This window comes from Moschus berezovskii, chromosome X (assembly GCF_049115385.1).
Source record: "Moschus berezovskii isolate FMDL1 chromosome X, NW_MosBer_1.0, whole genome shotgun sequence".
Classification (NCBI taxonomy): domain Eukaryota; kingdom Metazoa; phylum Chordata; class Mammalia; order Artiodactyla; family Moschidae; genus Moschus; species Moschus berezovskii.
In genome coordinates this window covers 3,968,206-3,980,479 of record NC_142488.1, presented here as the reverse complement: position 1 = coordinate 3,980,479, position 12,274 = coordinate 3,968,206, and the positions used below count along the sequence as shown (strand labels likewise).

The 12,274-nt window shown below is 41.8% G+C and overlaps 1 protein-coding gene across 1 annotated transcript; it reads right to left on the bottom strand.

The window, feature by feature from the left end:
* Positions 1 to 1,895: 1,895 nt before the first annotated feature.
* On the bottom strand, positions 1,896 to 9,760 carry LOC148773204 (allergen Bos d 2-like). The gene is made up of 7 exons (XM_088833927.1): positions 9,637 to 9,760; positions 7,625 to 7,764; positions 7,361 to 7,431; positions 5,950 to 6,057; positions 3,821 to 3,922; positions 3,617 to 3,653; positions 1,896 to 2,044 (listed from the first exon to the last, which is right to left on the bottom strand). The coding sequence occupies exons 1-6, from the start codon at positions 9,715 to 9,717 to the stop codon at positions 3,637 to 3,639; spliced, it is 519 nt and encodes a 172-aa protein (XP_088690053.1). The 5' UTR covers positions 9,718 to 9,760; the 3' UTR covers positions 1,896 to 2,044; positions 3,617 to 3,636.
* Between the last annotated feature and the right edge of the window lie 2,514 nt (positions 9,761 to 12,274).

Here is a 12,274-nt window from a genome sequence, read left to right as displayed (position 1 = left end):
TACCGCACAAGGCAGTGATCCATGAAGTGTGTATAGTTTAGTCGTCAACCACTACTGTTCTGTTTTCTGTCAACAACTCGAGTTAATGGAGACAAATATCTTGACCTTGAAGATGAGTGGTTGTAACATGCATTCAAAGCACATCTAGCTTACAATGAGCCCTGGCAGCGTATGTGACCAGTGCCCTATTCTGTCTTTTCTGTCACTCCCGAAGCATTTCAGGTGAGCCAAGCCTTCCTTATCCTCTGTTGAGTTCAGTTGATTTCAGTCGCTCAGTCATGTCTGACTCTTTGTGACCCCATGAACCGCAGCACGCCAGGCCTCCCTGTCCATCTCCAACTCCCGGAGTCCACCCATACCCATGTCCATTGAGTAGGTGATGCCATCCAACCATCTAATCCCTGTCGTCCCCTTCTCTTCCTGCCCTCAGTCTTTCCCAGCATCAGGGTCTTTTTAAATGAGTCAGCTCTTTGTATCAGGTGGCCAAATTATTGGAGTTTCAGCTTCAACATCAGTCCTTCCAGTGAACACCCAGGACTGATCTCTTTTAGGATAGACTGGTTGGACCTCCTTGCAGTCCAAGGGACTCTCAAGAATCTTCTCCAGCACCACAGTGCAAAAGCATCAATTCTTCAGCGATCAGCTTTCTTTATAGTCCAACTCTCACATCCATACATGACCACTGGAAAAACCATAGCCTTGACTAGATGGATCTTTGTTGGCAAAGTAATGTGTCTGCATTTTAATATGCTGTCTAGGTGGGTGATAACTTTCCTTCTAAGGAGTAAGCTTCGGTGCTTACCAAAGGTCCCCTGAGTGGTCTAGGACTGCCTCATCTCTCCCATCTCCCTTAAACATTTTTCCTGGTCTCTTGTCTTTTCCAGTTGCATGATCTATTGGGTACCCATGATGCTCCTTTCTTCCCATCAGTTGGCACCAATCAATGACTTTTACTTTTGAAAATTGTCTGATGAGGAACTTTTATGCAAAGCTTTAGGTAACTCTGCACCTGCTGCTGCTGCTGCTGCTATGTCACTTCAGTCGTGTCCGACTCTGTGTGACCCCATAGACGGCAGCCCACCAGGCTCCCCCATCCCTGGGATTCTCCAGGCAAGAACACTGGAGTGGGTTGCCATTTCCTTCTCCACCTGCATCAGCATCAAATTCTTTGCTTCCAGGGTTTGAGCTGCAGAATACCAGCAGCAAGTCGGACAGCACAGACCGCGTGCTTTGTAAACACCATCAGGGCGCTTTCTTTAGTAAATACTGTTCCCTTTTGTTGTATGTATGTCTGTGCTCAGTTGATAAATTGTGCCTGACTCTTGTGACCTCATGGATTGTAGCCCGCCAGGCTCCTCTGTCTTTGGGATTCCCCATGCAAGAACACTGGAGTGGGTTTCCATTTCCCCCTCTGGGGCGTCTTCTCAACCCAGGAGTAAAAGCTTCATCCTTGTGTCTCCTGCATTAGTAGGTATATTCTTTACCACTGCATCCCCTGGAAGACTGCATGCTGCAAAATCCTCCCCACCCCTTGCAACCCCACAGCAGATGAACGCTGCTTAACCCCATGCTTGAGTTGTTTTCAGGTGTTACTTAGGATAGCTCAGATTCTATTTGAAGTTGTCTGACTAACCAATTCCATCTCTCCCATGACATCTGACAGGAACCTTATATCACCATATACAACTACCATCTGTGGTTTATTCTCTCTTGTAAACACACTCGCTGGATTCACACTGTTTGTCCTAAACAGCGTTATCTTCTCCTTTGTACACTTGATTTTCTTCATAGTTGAATTTACATGTTGTGTGCATTTTCCAGTAGAAGTTTGTCCACTACACATATATGCATTAATGAATTTATTGATCAGTTTAGGAATCCAGTAACATCAGGAAGAACAGAAGATAGTCACAGTTGGAAAACCTGGGTTCTGGATCATGATTTTCTGGGAGAGAAGGAATGATGATTTCGAGGAAAAGGTCTATTATCTTCATATGTGTTTTTGGGACATATTACTGCTTCGATGCTGCTCGTATTCTTAAGCCTGAAAGGAAAGTAAAACATTGTTGAGTTGCCTAAGGTTAATATGATATTGCCCAGAGCAGGAATGATAAAACAGAAGCAGTTTTTCTTGGAAACAGTGGAAAATTTTCCTACAATATGCGTTTCACAGAAGTTCATCTGTGTGTACCCCTGTGGCGTTGCATAGAATTACCACCTGGGGAAAATTGTTGTGAAGTAGTCTAGTATCAGGTCTTATGTTGAGAGGTACTAAGTTATGTATTCACAGCTCTGAAATGTAGGAGATTATAAACTATGTGAAATGTGCCAGTTACATCTTCTGCAGTCTCATGTATCATCATGAATGTGTTGTGGCGGTAAGGTCCTTCATTCACAGTGGGATTCCCCAGAGATCATCATAACTCACAGCTCAGGGCTTCACACAGACTCCTTTGTCCTGAAAGCGTCTCACTGTGGAGTCTAGACCGTGTCAGTCTTTAGATACTGAATCCAAAGACTTAAGGAAGTCTGAGCCTTTGGCACGTGGCAATGTGAAGTGTTTTCTATTCCCATTCTTTATTAAAATTGATTTTTATTGACGTAGAGTTGATGTGCAATGTCGTATTAGTTTCAGGTATAGTGGAAAATGATTCATTTATAACTTTGTTATTGCTGAGTCACTCAGATGTGTCTTAAACTTTGTGTTCTATGGAGTATATCTTGGCAGACTCCTCTGTTCATTGCATTTTCCAGGCAAGAATACTGGATGGGGTTTCCATTTCCTACTCCAAGTGATCTTCCTGACCCAGGGATAAAACCCACCTCTCCTGTGTTTCCTGCATTGGCAGGCAGTTTCTTGACCTCTGAGTCACCTTGGAAGCCCTCATTTATAAATATATATATATATCAATGTCTATCTATCTATATATATATATTTATATGCAGGTAAATGTATACCTTTTTAATAAATTCTTCTTCTTTTATGTTATTAGAAGCCACTGAGTGTTGTTCTCTGTGCTATCCAGTAGATCTTTTTTTGTTTATTTCATATATTTTAGTGTGCATCTGGTCATCTGAAACTCCTAATTTACCATTTGCCTGCTTCCCCTTTGGTTACCATTAATTTTATCCATGTTTGAGAGTCTGTTTCTGGTTTATTATTATTATTATTTATCTTTATTGATCTCTTTTATTTCTTTTTTTTTTTAAATTTTACAATATTGTATTGATTTTGCCATACATTGACATGAATCTGCCTTGGGTGCACACGTGTTCCCCATCTTGAAATCCCCTCCCACCTGCCTCCCCATACCATCCCTCTGGTTCATCCCAGTGCACCAACCCCCAATAATAATGGTTCATTTGCATCATACTTTAGACTCCACATAGACGTGATAGCATATATTTGCGTTTCTCTTTCTGACTTACTTCGCTCAGTAAGATCATGTCTAGGTCCATCCATGTTGCTGCACGCGGCGTTACTTCATTCTTTTTCGTGACGGGGTAATATGACATTGTGTATGTATCCCACTCTTAAAGCAGTTAAAAAACCCTCCCCCAAAGTGTTAACCTACAGAAAGGAAACAGCCTTGTCATTTGTCACATGTCTACTCACCCAGCTGATGCTCTCTGTTCTCATGGAGGACAGTTGTCTGAAAGAGAAAGAACAAGGGGACAGATGACCACTGACATGCCTCTATGTCAAGGGGTTATTTCAAAGCAGCTTTTGTAAGAGATGTCTCTGTGAAAGGGAAATGTGACTTCAATGTCCTACTGATGTGTTTTCATTTCGGATACCTGCTGTCCTCTGGGGCTTTACCTGTTTCGATGACATTATCTATGTTTTCATTTGGAATCCCCCTTTCACTGTTCAGTTCCTGATACTTCTGAAGTTCTTCTTGAGTGAAGCTGTCTCCTCTGCCTGGATTTCATAGCAAACAGGGCAGAAGAGGTGTGTATTAGAATCCTTTATAGGTTATAGAGTGTCAGCCGGCTCATACCTGTAGCGTCCAGTAAGACTCACCAACACCATTGCCTCCACCATCGCCTAAACCCTGCTCTGCAGGTAGCTTTCCATAGCTGTGCCCGAGTGTGCACACAGGTCTTCATATTTTTCCATGGGGCAGAGTCCACATAGCTAGCAAGTCACCACGTTCCTCTTCTCACAACTACTTAGTGAGCTGCAGGTCATTCAACTGTGAGCTTAAGCATGCCCCAGTGAGATGCAACTCTTCATGGTCCATTGAAGAAGTTCATGGCGAGTCTGAGCCTCAGAATTCCTCCCAACTCTAACTCTTTCTGTTCGCTTTGTGTACATTCTAGAATTCCATCCCTGGGGTTTTCAGGAACCCTCATGAAATGAAAGGAGAGGGTTATTATTTGGAATTATCACAAGCACTCTGATCCCATTGAGATGGTTCAGGATCGTATGTATGTTCCTTACCCCACCCCTGATGTGTTCAGCCTGCCTTTTGTCTGTGAAATATTTTAGTCAAAGAATAAGTTTAATCAGAGAATTGAGAATGTCAGATAGCAAAGGAAAAAAGACAAATAGATGAAATAATAATGTAGTCATGAAGCAAAGATAAGGACCTGCAGATCCTCCGCAAGGGCAATAGATATTATTCTGGGTCATACCCTGTGCGCTGTTTTATACACACTGAAACCCCCACCCAGTAGACAAGTTTACTACATGATGACCAGACTGCAGCCATGACAGAAGCTGCCACCGTTTAGAGAACTGACATCCAGGAGATGGGAACATAGCGGTCCTGGAACTGAAGATTAACTGTAGTGAATACATCAGGATAACGCTGGTCAACCGCTCATGGTTAACTTCAAAATGACTGTCAGATCTGACTGCTGTTTTTGCAAGGAGCCCCCTCCCTCTGTCTGTAAAAGCTCTTGCCCCACTGGTTGCCAGTTGTGGGGTTGGGTAGTCAGCCTTTGGACAGAAATCCACTCTCCCACCTAGTTGTTGGCATATGAACGAAGCAGACATTGCTTCCTATGAAGCTGGGCTCTTAGTTGGCTTTTGAAAGGAGGGCAGCAGGAACCCGCTTTTGGTAACAACATTGCACACACTTCTCAGGTATTTTTTCAGGCTTTGTCATCCTCAAATACAAGACAGAACAGCCATCCACCTCCAATGTCCATAAAATAGCAGAAAGGATAAAGGGATGTCAGAGAACCAGGGGACTGCGTGGATGGCAGAATGACTGACATGCCTGTCCACACTTCTTCTACAGGATTCAGTATCATAGAGAGGTATTTGCAGAGCTTTGCGTTCAGGTTCAGGCAGTATTTTAAATATTGTGAGGAAGAAGAAAGCGTTGTTGTAGAGAAGAATGCAGCCGTGGCCAGGACCTGTGCGTCAGCTAAACTCAGATTTAAGCTTGGTTCACTTTGGCATCAGGACCTGGCAACTCTGTTGTGTGATCCTTGGCGAGAAAGTCATGGAGCTTCCTGGAATATCTCATTGGAATCTGGGACAAGAGTATCTCCTATTTAAAAATGCCATCTGATAGAAGTCCCAGTGGATACATCTCCTCATTTTTCTAGCAAACTTTCTAAATCCCTGCCTCGTTTCACGTGAAGTCTGAATTCTCCGTGTGAACACACGTCTGTCCCAGGGTTCTTCCTATGAGGTGCTGTGGTTAGTTGCTCAGTCCTATCTGACTCTTTCTGATCCCATGAACTCTTTCCTGCCAGCCTCCTCTGTCCATGGGATTCTCCAAGCAAGAATACTGGAGTGGATTCCCATGCTCTCCTCCAGGGATTTCTTGACCCTGGGAGAGAATCCAAGTGTCGTACATTGCAGGTGGGTTCTTTCCTGTCTGAGCAGCAGTGAAGCCATAATATAAGGTATGTGTGTCCTTCTCAAATTAGTATGAAAATACTGATCATATGAACATATCTGCTTTGTATTGGACAAACGACAGTACGTACCAACACCTTCAGTTATTTTTGTGATCTTCTCTCCATCATCGTTTTCAAAATAAGTTACCAGCATGTTGTCTGATACATGAATGATTTGAAAAACATTTGTACCCGCGACTGTGACAGAAAAAGAGAAAATCAAGCCTCAATATGACGAACTCCTTTTCTTTTCATTTGAGTGCATTTTTCCTCACATGCTATCATCTGTCTTCCCTCGGATGATGAACCTTATCTCACTGACATTTCTAGTTGTGTGTTTCTAGAACCAGTTAAGACAGCTAGTGAGCTAGGAAAGCTTTCTCCACACCCCCTTCTTCTGAAGATAATTAAGTCTTCCAGTCTTCTAGACTGAGCAGTCTGTGCACGAGGCAAAGTTTCTTATTGCAGCTGTAGGAGGTGTTGAACCTCAGCCATCTCAAACCAGATCCCAAAACCTGACTGTTAAATTTTCAGGAATTGTGACCCAGTATGGAGGTGCAATAATGGTTAGAAAGATATTCTAATAATTTGAATCAATCATAGTAAAATAAAAGGTAATGCCCAGTCCAGAGTTATTTCCTAGTGGAAGAGCTAAAAAAAGACGTACAAATTAGTCTGATGCAAAATGTTCAACATATATTCTCTGCAGTGTTTGCAGATTAGATCCTGTGGCTGTGCATCTACAGTTGCAATTAGAAAAGATTCACCAGACAGAGATTAGAATCCTCCATTACGTTTTCTCCATGAAAGTGAAATATATGGACACTTGAACACTTAATATATTACAGTATTGATATTAATATTTGAGAGTAATTTTCTGTTATTTTCAACTACAGAGATAGAATCTCTGTTAATGCCCCTTTCAAATTATATATTGATATTTGTATTTGAGAATTCTTTCTCCTTATTTTAAGCTATAGAGATAGAAGTCTATGGTAAAGTCCCTTTCAGTCTGTAAAAATTAGTTTAAACCTTTGGGCTCTTATTTTAGCTGTTGTCATTTTTGGGCTTTAAGTTAATCATGTTCTACTTTCTAAACTTGCTAATGAAGAACTTTGAATATTTAAAGAATTTCTTTAGTTTCTGCAAATTTGATTATGTAGGTCAAATAAAAGAAAACAGAATTGAGAGAGTTGTTACAATCCTAAGTAAGTCTACGCACTTCTCCATGCCCAAGGAACACGAGGAGTCAATGTTCTGGGTATTTTTCTCAGAGACCATGAATGGCCACATTCCAACCTGGGACCTCATCCTGGTGTTGTGGGGCAGAATTGATTGGTGAAAAATTAAATCGCTTTTCCAAGGTTGCATTGGTAATCAGTAGAGGAAATGGTCAACCCATCCAGACATCTAGTTCTCTTGAATGGAACCGAGACTATCCATCTGAACATGTTCCATGGTTTTCTGGAAGACCGCTCATCTGAAAAGCTGGAATACTCACATTCTATGACGTAAACATCTCCTTCTTGTCTCTGTAGCACTTCTGTGAATTTCTCGCATCTCCCGTCTTCCCTGAAAACCAAACAGACAAGACATTCCTTCCTCACCTTTCACTCCCCAGGGCTTGAGGACGTCCTTCCGTGAATAGAGTTCGCACACCCAGCTTCACAGCCAGGACTCACGCCTCTGACTGCACATTGGAGCCTGGACCCCATGTCAGAAGCCAAGAGACTCCTTGTTCTCAGTTGGGTCAGGTTGTGCTTACTTGGCATAAAATGTAAGGGAGAGGTATTCACAGTTGTCAATACATTCAATCTGACGATAGTAACACCTCAGTGGGCCCCCTTCCACAATCTTCTCCTTGTTATCTGCAGCTGCGTAAATGGTGCGCCACTGTCCTGTAACCTAACAAGGAAAGTGTCCATTAACGTCAGTCAGTATCTTTTCTGGTTCATCACCAATACACAACACTATCTTGGCTTTGCATTTACCACAGAAGAGAAGTAAATTGAATCTTATTAAGCACACGACTGGAAAGGGTCAGTTTTCATTCCAGTGCCAAAGAATACTGAAACTACTGCACAATTGCATTCATCTCACACGCTAGTAAAGTAATGCTTAAAATTCTCCAAGCCAGGCTTCAGCTGAACCATGAACTTCCAGATGTCCAAGCTGGTTTTAGAAAAGGCAGAGGAACCAGAGATCAAATTGCCAACATCCTCTGGATCATCGAAAAAGCAAGAGAGTTCCATAAAAACATCTATTTCTCCTTTGTTGTGTATGCCAAAGCCTTTGACAGTGGGGATCACAATAAACTGTGGAAAATTCTTCAAGAGATGGGAATACCAGACCACCTGACCTTCTTGAGAAACCAGTATGAAGGTCAGAAAGCAACAGTTAGAACTGTACATGGAACAACAGACTGGTTCCAAACAGGAAAAGGAGTACGTCAAGGCTGTATATTGTCCCCCTGCTTATTTAACTTCTATGCAGAGTACATCATGAGGAACGCTAGGCTGGAGGAAGCACAGCTAGAATCAAGATTTCTGGGAGAAATATCAGTAACCTCAGATATGCAGATGACACTACCCTTATGGCAGAAAGTGAAGAACAACTAAAGAGCCTCTTGATGACAGTTAAAGAGGAGAGTGAAAAAGTTGGCTTAAAGCTCAACACTCAGAAAACTAAGATCGTAGCATCCGATCCCACCACTTCATGGCAAATAGATGGAAAGACAGTGAAAAAAGTGTCAGATTTTATTTTCTGGGCTCCAAAATCACTGCAGATGCTGATTGCAGCCATGAAATTAAAAGCCGCTTACTCCTTGGAAGGAAAGTTATGACCAACCTAGACAGCATATTAAAAAGCAGAGACATTACTTTGCCAACAAAGGTCCGTCTATTCAAGGCTATGGTTTTTCCAGAAGTCATGCATGCATGTGAGAGTTGGACTATAAAGAAAGCTGAGCACGGAAGAATTGATGCTTTTGAACTGTGGTGCTGGAGAAGACTTGAGAGTCCCTTGAACTGTAAGGAGATCCAACCAGTCCATCCTAAAGGAGATCCGTCCAGGGTGTTCATTGGAAGTACTGATGTTGAAGCTGAAACTCCAATACTTTGCCCACGTGATGTGAAGAACTGACTCATTGGAAAAGACCCTGATGCTGGTCAAGATTGAAGACAGGAGGAGAAGGGGATGACAGAGGATGAGATGGTGGGATGGTATCACCGACTCGATGGATATGGGTTTGAGTAAACTCCAGGAGTTGGTGATGGACAGGGAAGCTGGCTGTGCTGCAGTCCATTGGGTCGCAAAGAGTTGGACACGACTGAGCAACTGAACTATCTGAAGCAAAGAAGAGTTCTACTTCCTGCCTTGCTGAAATACACGACATGACATCATGATTTATGTTGGAACAGAAAGCGTAGAATTCAGCGTTTTTACACAGAATTTGGAGTTTTTTGTCATCACTAAAACAATGCCAGTAAAAACTGTGACAGTTCATAACTTTCTGAATGTTTGCATGTTAGGTTCTTGTTGTTTTGTTTTACGTAGAGACCAGAAGAAAGATTCCAAGAAAAATACCAAGAGCAGATAGAGCGTTGTATTGCGTTCATGTAGATACGTCAACCATGATATGTGTACAGTCTGGTCGTACATATTAAACAAGAATATCTCTGTCGTGTGCACACACAACCTCTGACATATAACCTCTGCACACACACTTGCCCAGGAAAACAGGCAAGACCTTCTAGCAGATTAACTCATTCTGGGTACCTTTGAGTGGTCTATCTCAGTTGCAGTTTCCTGGGCCACACAAACCAGACCAAAGACGAGAGTCACGAACACAGCCTTCATCTTGGGACTCTTGTTGTCCTTCTGCTAGAGAAGCTGAGGATGTCCTGGTTTTTGGAGAGCTTGTGAATTGGTTTCACGTTTTATAAGGTACATCTCTTGGCAGAATCCATATTGATCAAACAGTGGTTGATCTTAATATCTTGGATACATAGATATTGTCTTCGGACATCCTGGTTGGCAGCTGAACTTTTTGGCATTCTGTGCCTCTTATATACACCTCCTGTGTTATTCCTTTCAAATTGAAGAGGTCTGTTTAAGTTTATTTTGTAAAACTAAATATGGCCCTGTTTCAGAAGATAAAATATGTGGTGTCTCTACTAGAAATCAGTTTTCAGGGAATTCCTCCGAGGGGTCTATGTTTTTACATGTTAAAATTGAAGTACAGCTGATGTACAATATATATTTTTTTGTTACAGGTGTACCATATAGGTATTCATAATTTCTCCTTTTGAAGTTATAAAAATATTGTCTTTCACCCCCCCCATGTTGAATAATCTTTATTTTTCAAATAATCTTTGTCCATTATTTATTCTATGCATAGTACTGTGTTCCTCTTATTTCACTCCTCCTGAGTGTGTGTTTCTGACTTCTTTCCCATAGCATATTTGTTTGAATAAGCATCTATATATTTTTATAGACTCTGTTCCCATTGCCCCTGCATAGTATCATCAGGATATGTCCCATTTTTATCCATTCCAATGTTGATGGATACATGTTCATAGACCAGTCTTTATAAGGAACTGAGCCATGTTGTCTTGTGGGTAGACTTAGGTGTGGAACTGCTGGATCTCAGTGCCTTCTTATTTTCGATTCCTGCCAACAGGAGATGAGAATTTCCATTGCTCCATCCTTGCCAGGACTCAGTATGGTCTGCTGTTTTCATTTCAGAGATTGTATTAAGTGTGTGATGGTATCCAGTCACAGTAGGAACTTTCATTTCCTGAAAGAATCAAGTGGTGGGCTTGCCATTTGTCTGTTTTCTCTGTCAAGTGTCTCTGCAAATCGTTTCTTCATTCCTGAGTGAATTATGTTTGTTTGTTTGAAATTTGTAGGTTTTCAATATAGTCTGGATCAAGTCCTTTTTCAGATGGAGATGTGCCAGTATTTTTCCCCACTCACTGGCTTCTCTTGTGCTTTCTTAAGGATGTCTCTCAAAGATGTAAATATTTTGATTGAGGCTTAGTTACTAGCGTGCTGTTCCCAGTGTGGGATCTTGGTTGGCATACATTCTAATCAGTAACCACCTAATCTTGGTCACAGAGTATCCACCTGTGTTTTTACCTATAGAGTCTTTCTTGCTTTCGGTCTTACATATAGGTCTACGAGTCTCTCTGTGTCAGTTGTAAAACAAGGAGCAATGAAGGGGTTTAAGCTGGTCTTTTTTTTTTTTTCCATTTGGCATGTGAATTCCCAATTTCTCCAACAGTCTTCTCTATATTATTATTATTTTCTACTGAATATCTTTTGTAAATATTCAGTTCAGTTCAGTCGCTCGGTCGTGTCGGACTCTTTGAGACCCCATGAACCGCAGCACGTCAAACCTCCCTGTCCATCACCAACTCCCGGGGTCCAACCAACCCCATGTCCATTGAGTCGGTGATGCCATCCAGCCATCTCGTCCTCTGTCATCCCCTTCTGCTCCCGCCCTCAATCTTTCCCAGCATCAGGGTCTTTTCCAATGAGTTAGCTCTTCGCATCACGTGGCTAAAGTACGGGAGTTTCAGCTTCAACATCAGTCCTTCCAATAAATACCCAGGACTGATCTCCTTTAGAATGGACTGATTGGATCTCTTTGCAGCCCAAGGGACTCTCAAGAGTCTCCCCCAACACCACATTTTGTAAGTATATCCACAATCTCTCTGTCTGTCCCTTCCACAGGAGCAGATTTGTTTGTATCTTGGCTTGTGTTTCCCCATTCTTGGTGCCTTTTTTTTTTTGACAAGGTTAAAGATAGTTGGAACATGAAGATCATATGACTAGCCTTCAGCAACTTTGTGTCCTAAACAAAGTGTTCATGTTTCAGAAGCTTGTGAAAATAGAATTTCTCATCCATTTATGAATCATTAGAATATTATATGTTTCTGTTGATTTTCACAAAGAATATCTAAAATAGCAAGACATTAGTTTTGTTACATTTTGGAGCCAAAACAAATTATCACTGGGTAAATGCTGGGTGCATTCAATATTACAGTAATCCAGGCCTATGCCCCAACGAGTAATGCTGAAGAAGCCGAAGTTAATCAGTTCTATGAAGACCTACAAGACCTTTTAGAACTAACACCCAAAAAAGATGTCCTTTTCATTATAGGGGACTGGAATGCAAAAGTAGGAAGTCAAGAAACACCTGGAGTAACTGGCAAATTTGGCCTTGGAGCACGGAATGAAGCAGGGCAAAGGCTAATAGAGTTTTGTCAAGAGAATGCACTGGTCATAGCAAACACCCTCTTCCAACAGCACAAGAGAAGACTCTACACATGGACATCACCAGATGGTCAACACCGAAATCAGATTGATTATATTCTTTGCAACCAAAGATGGAGAAGCTGTATACAGTTAG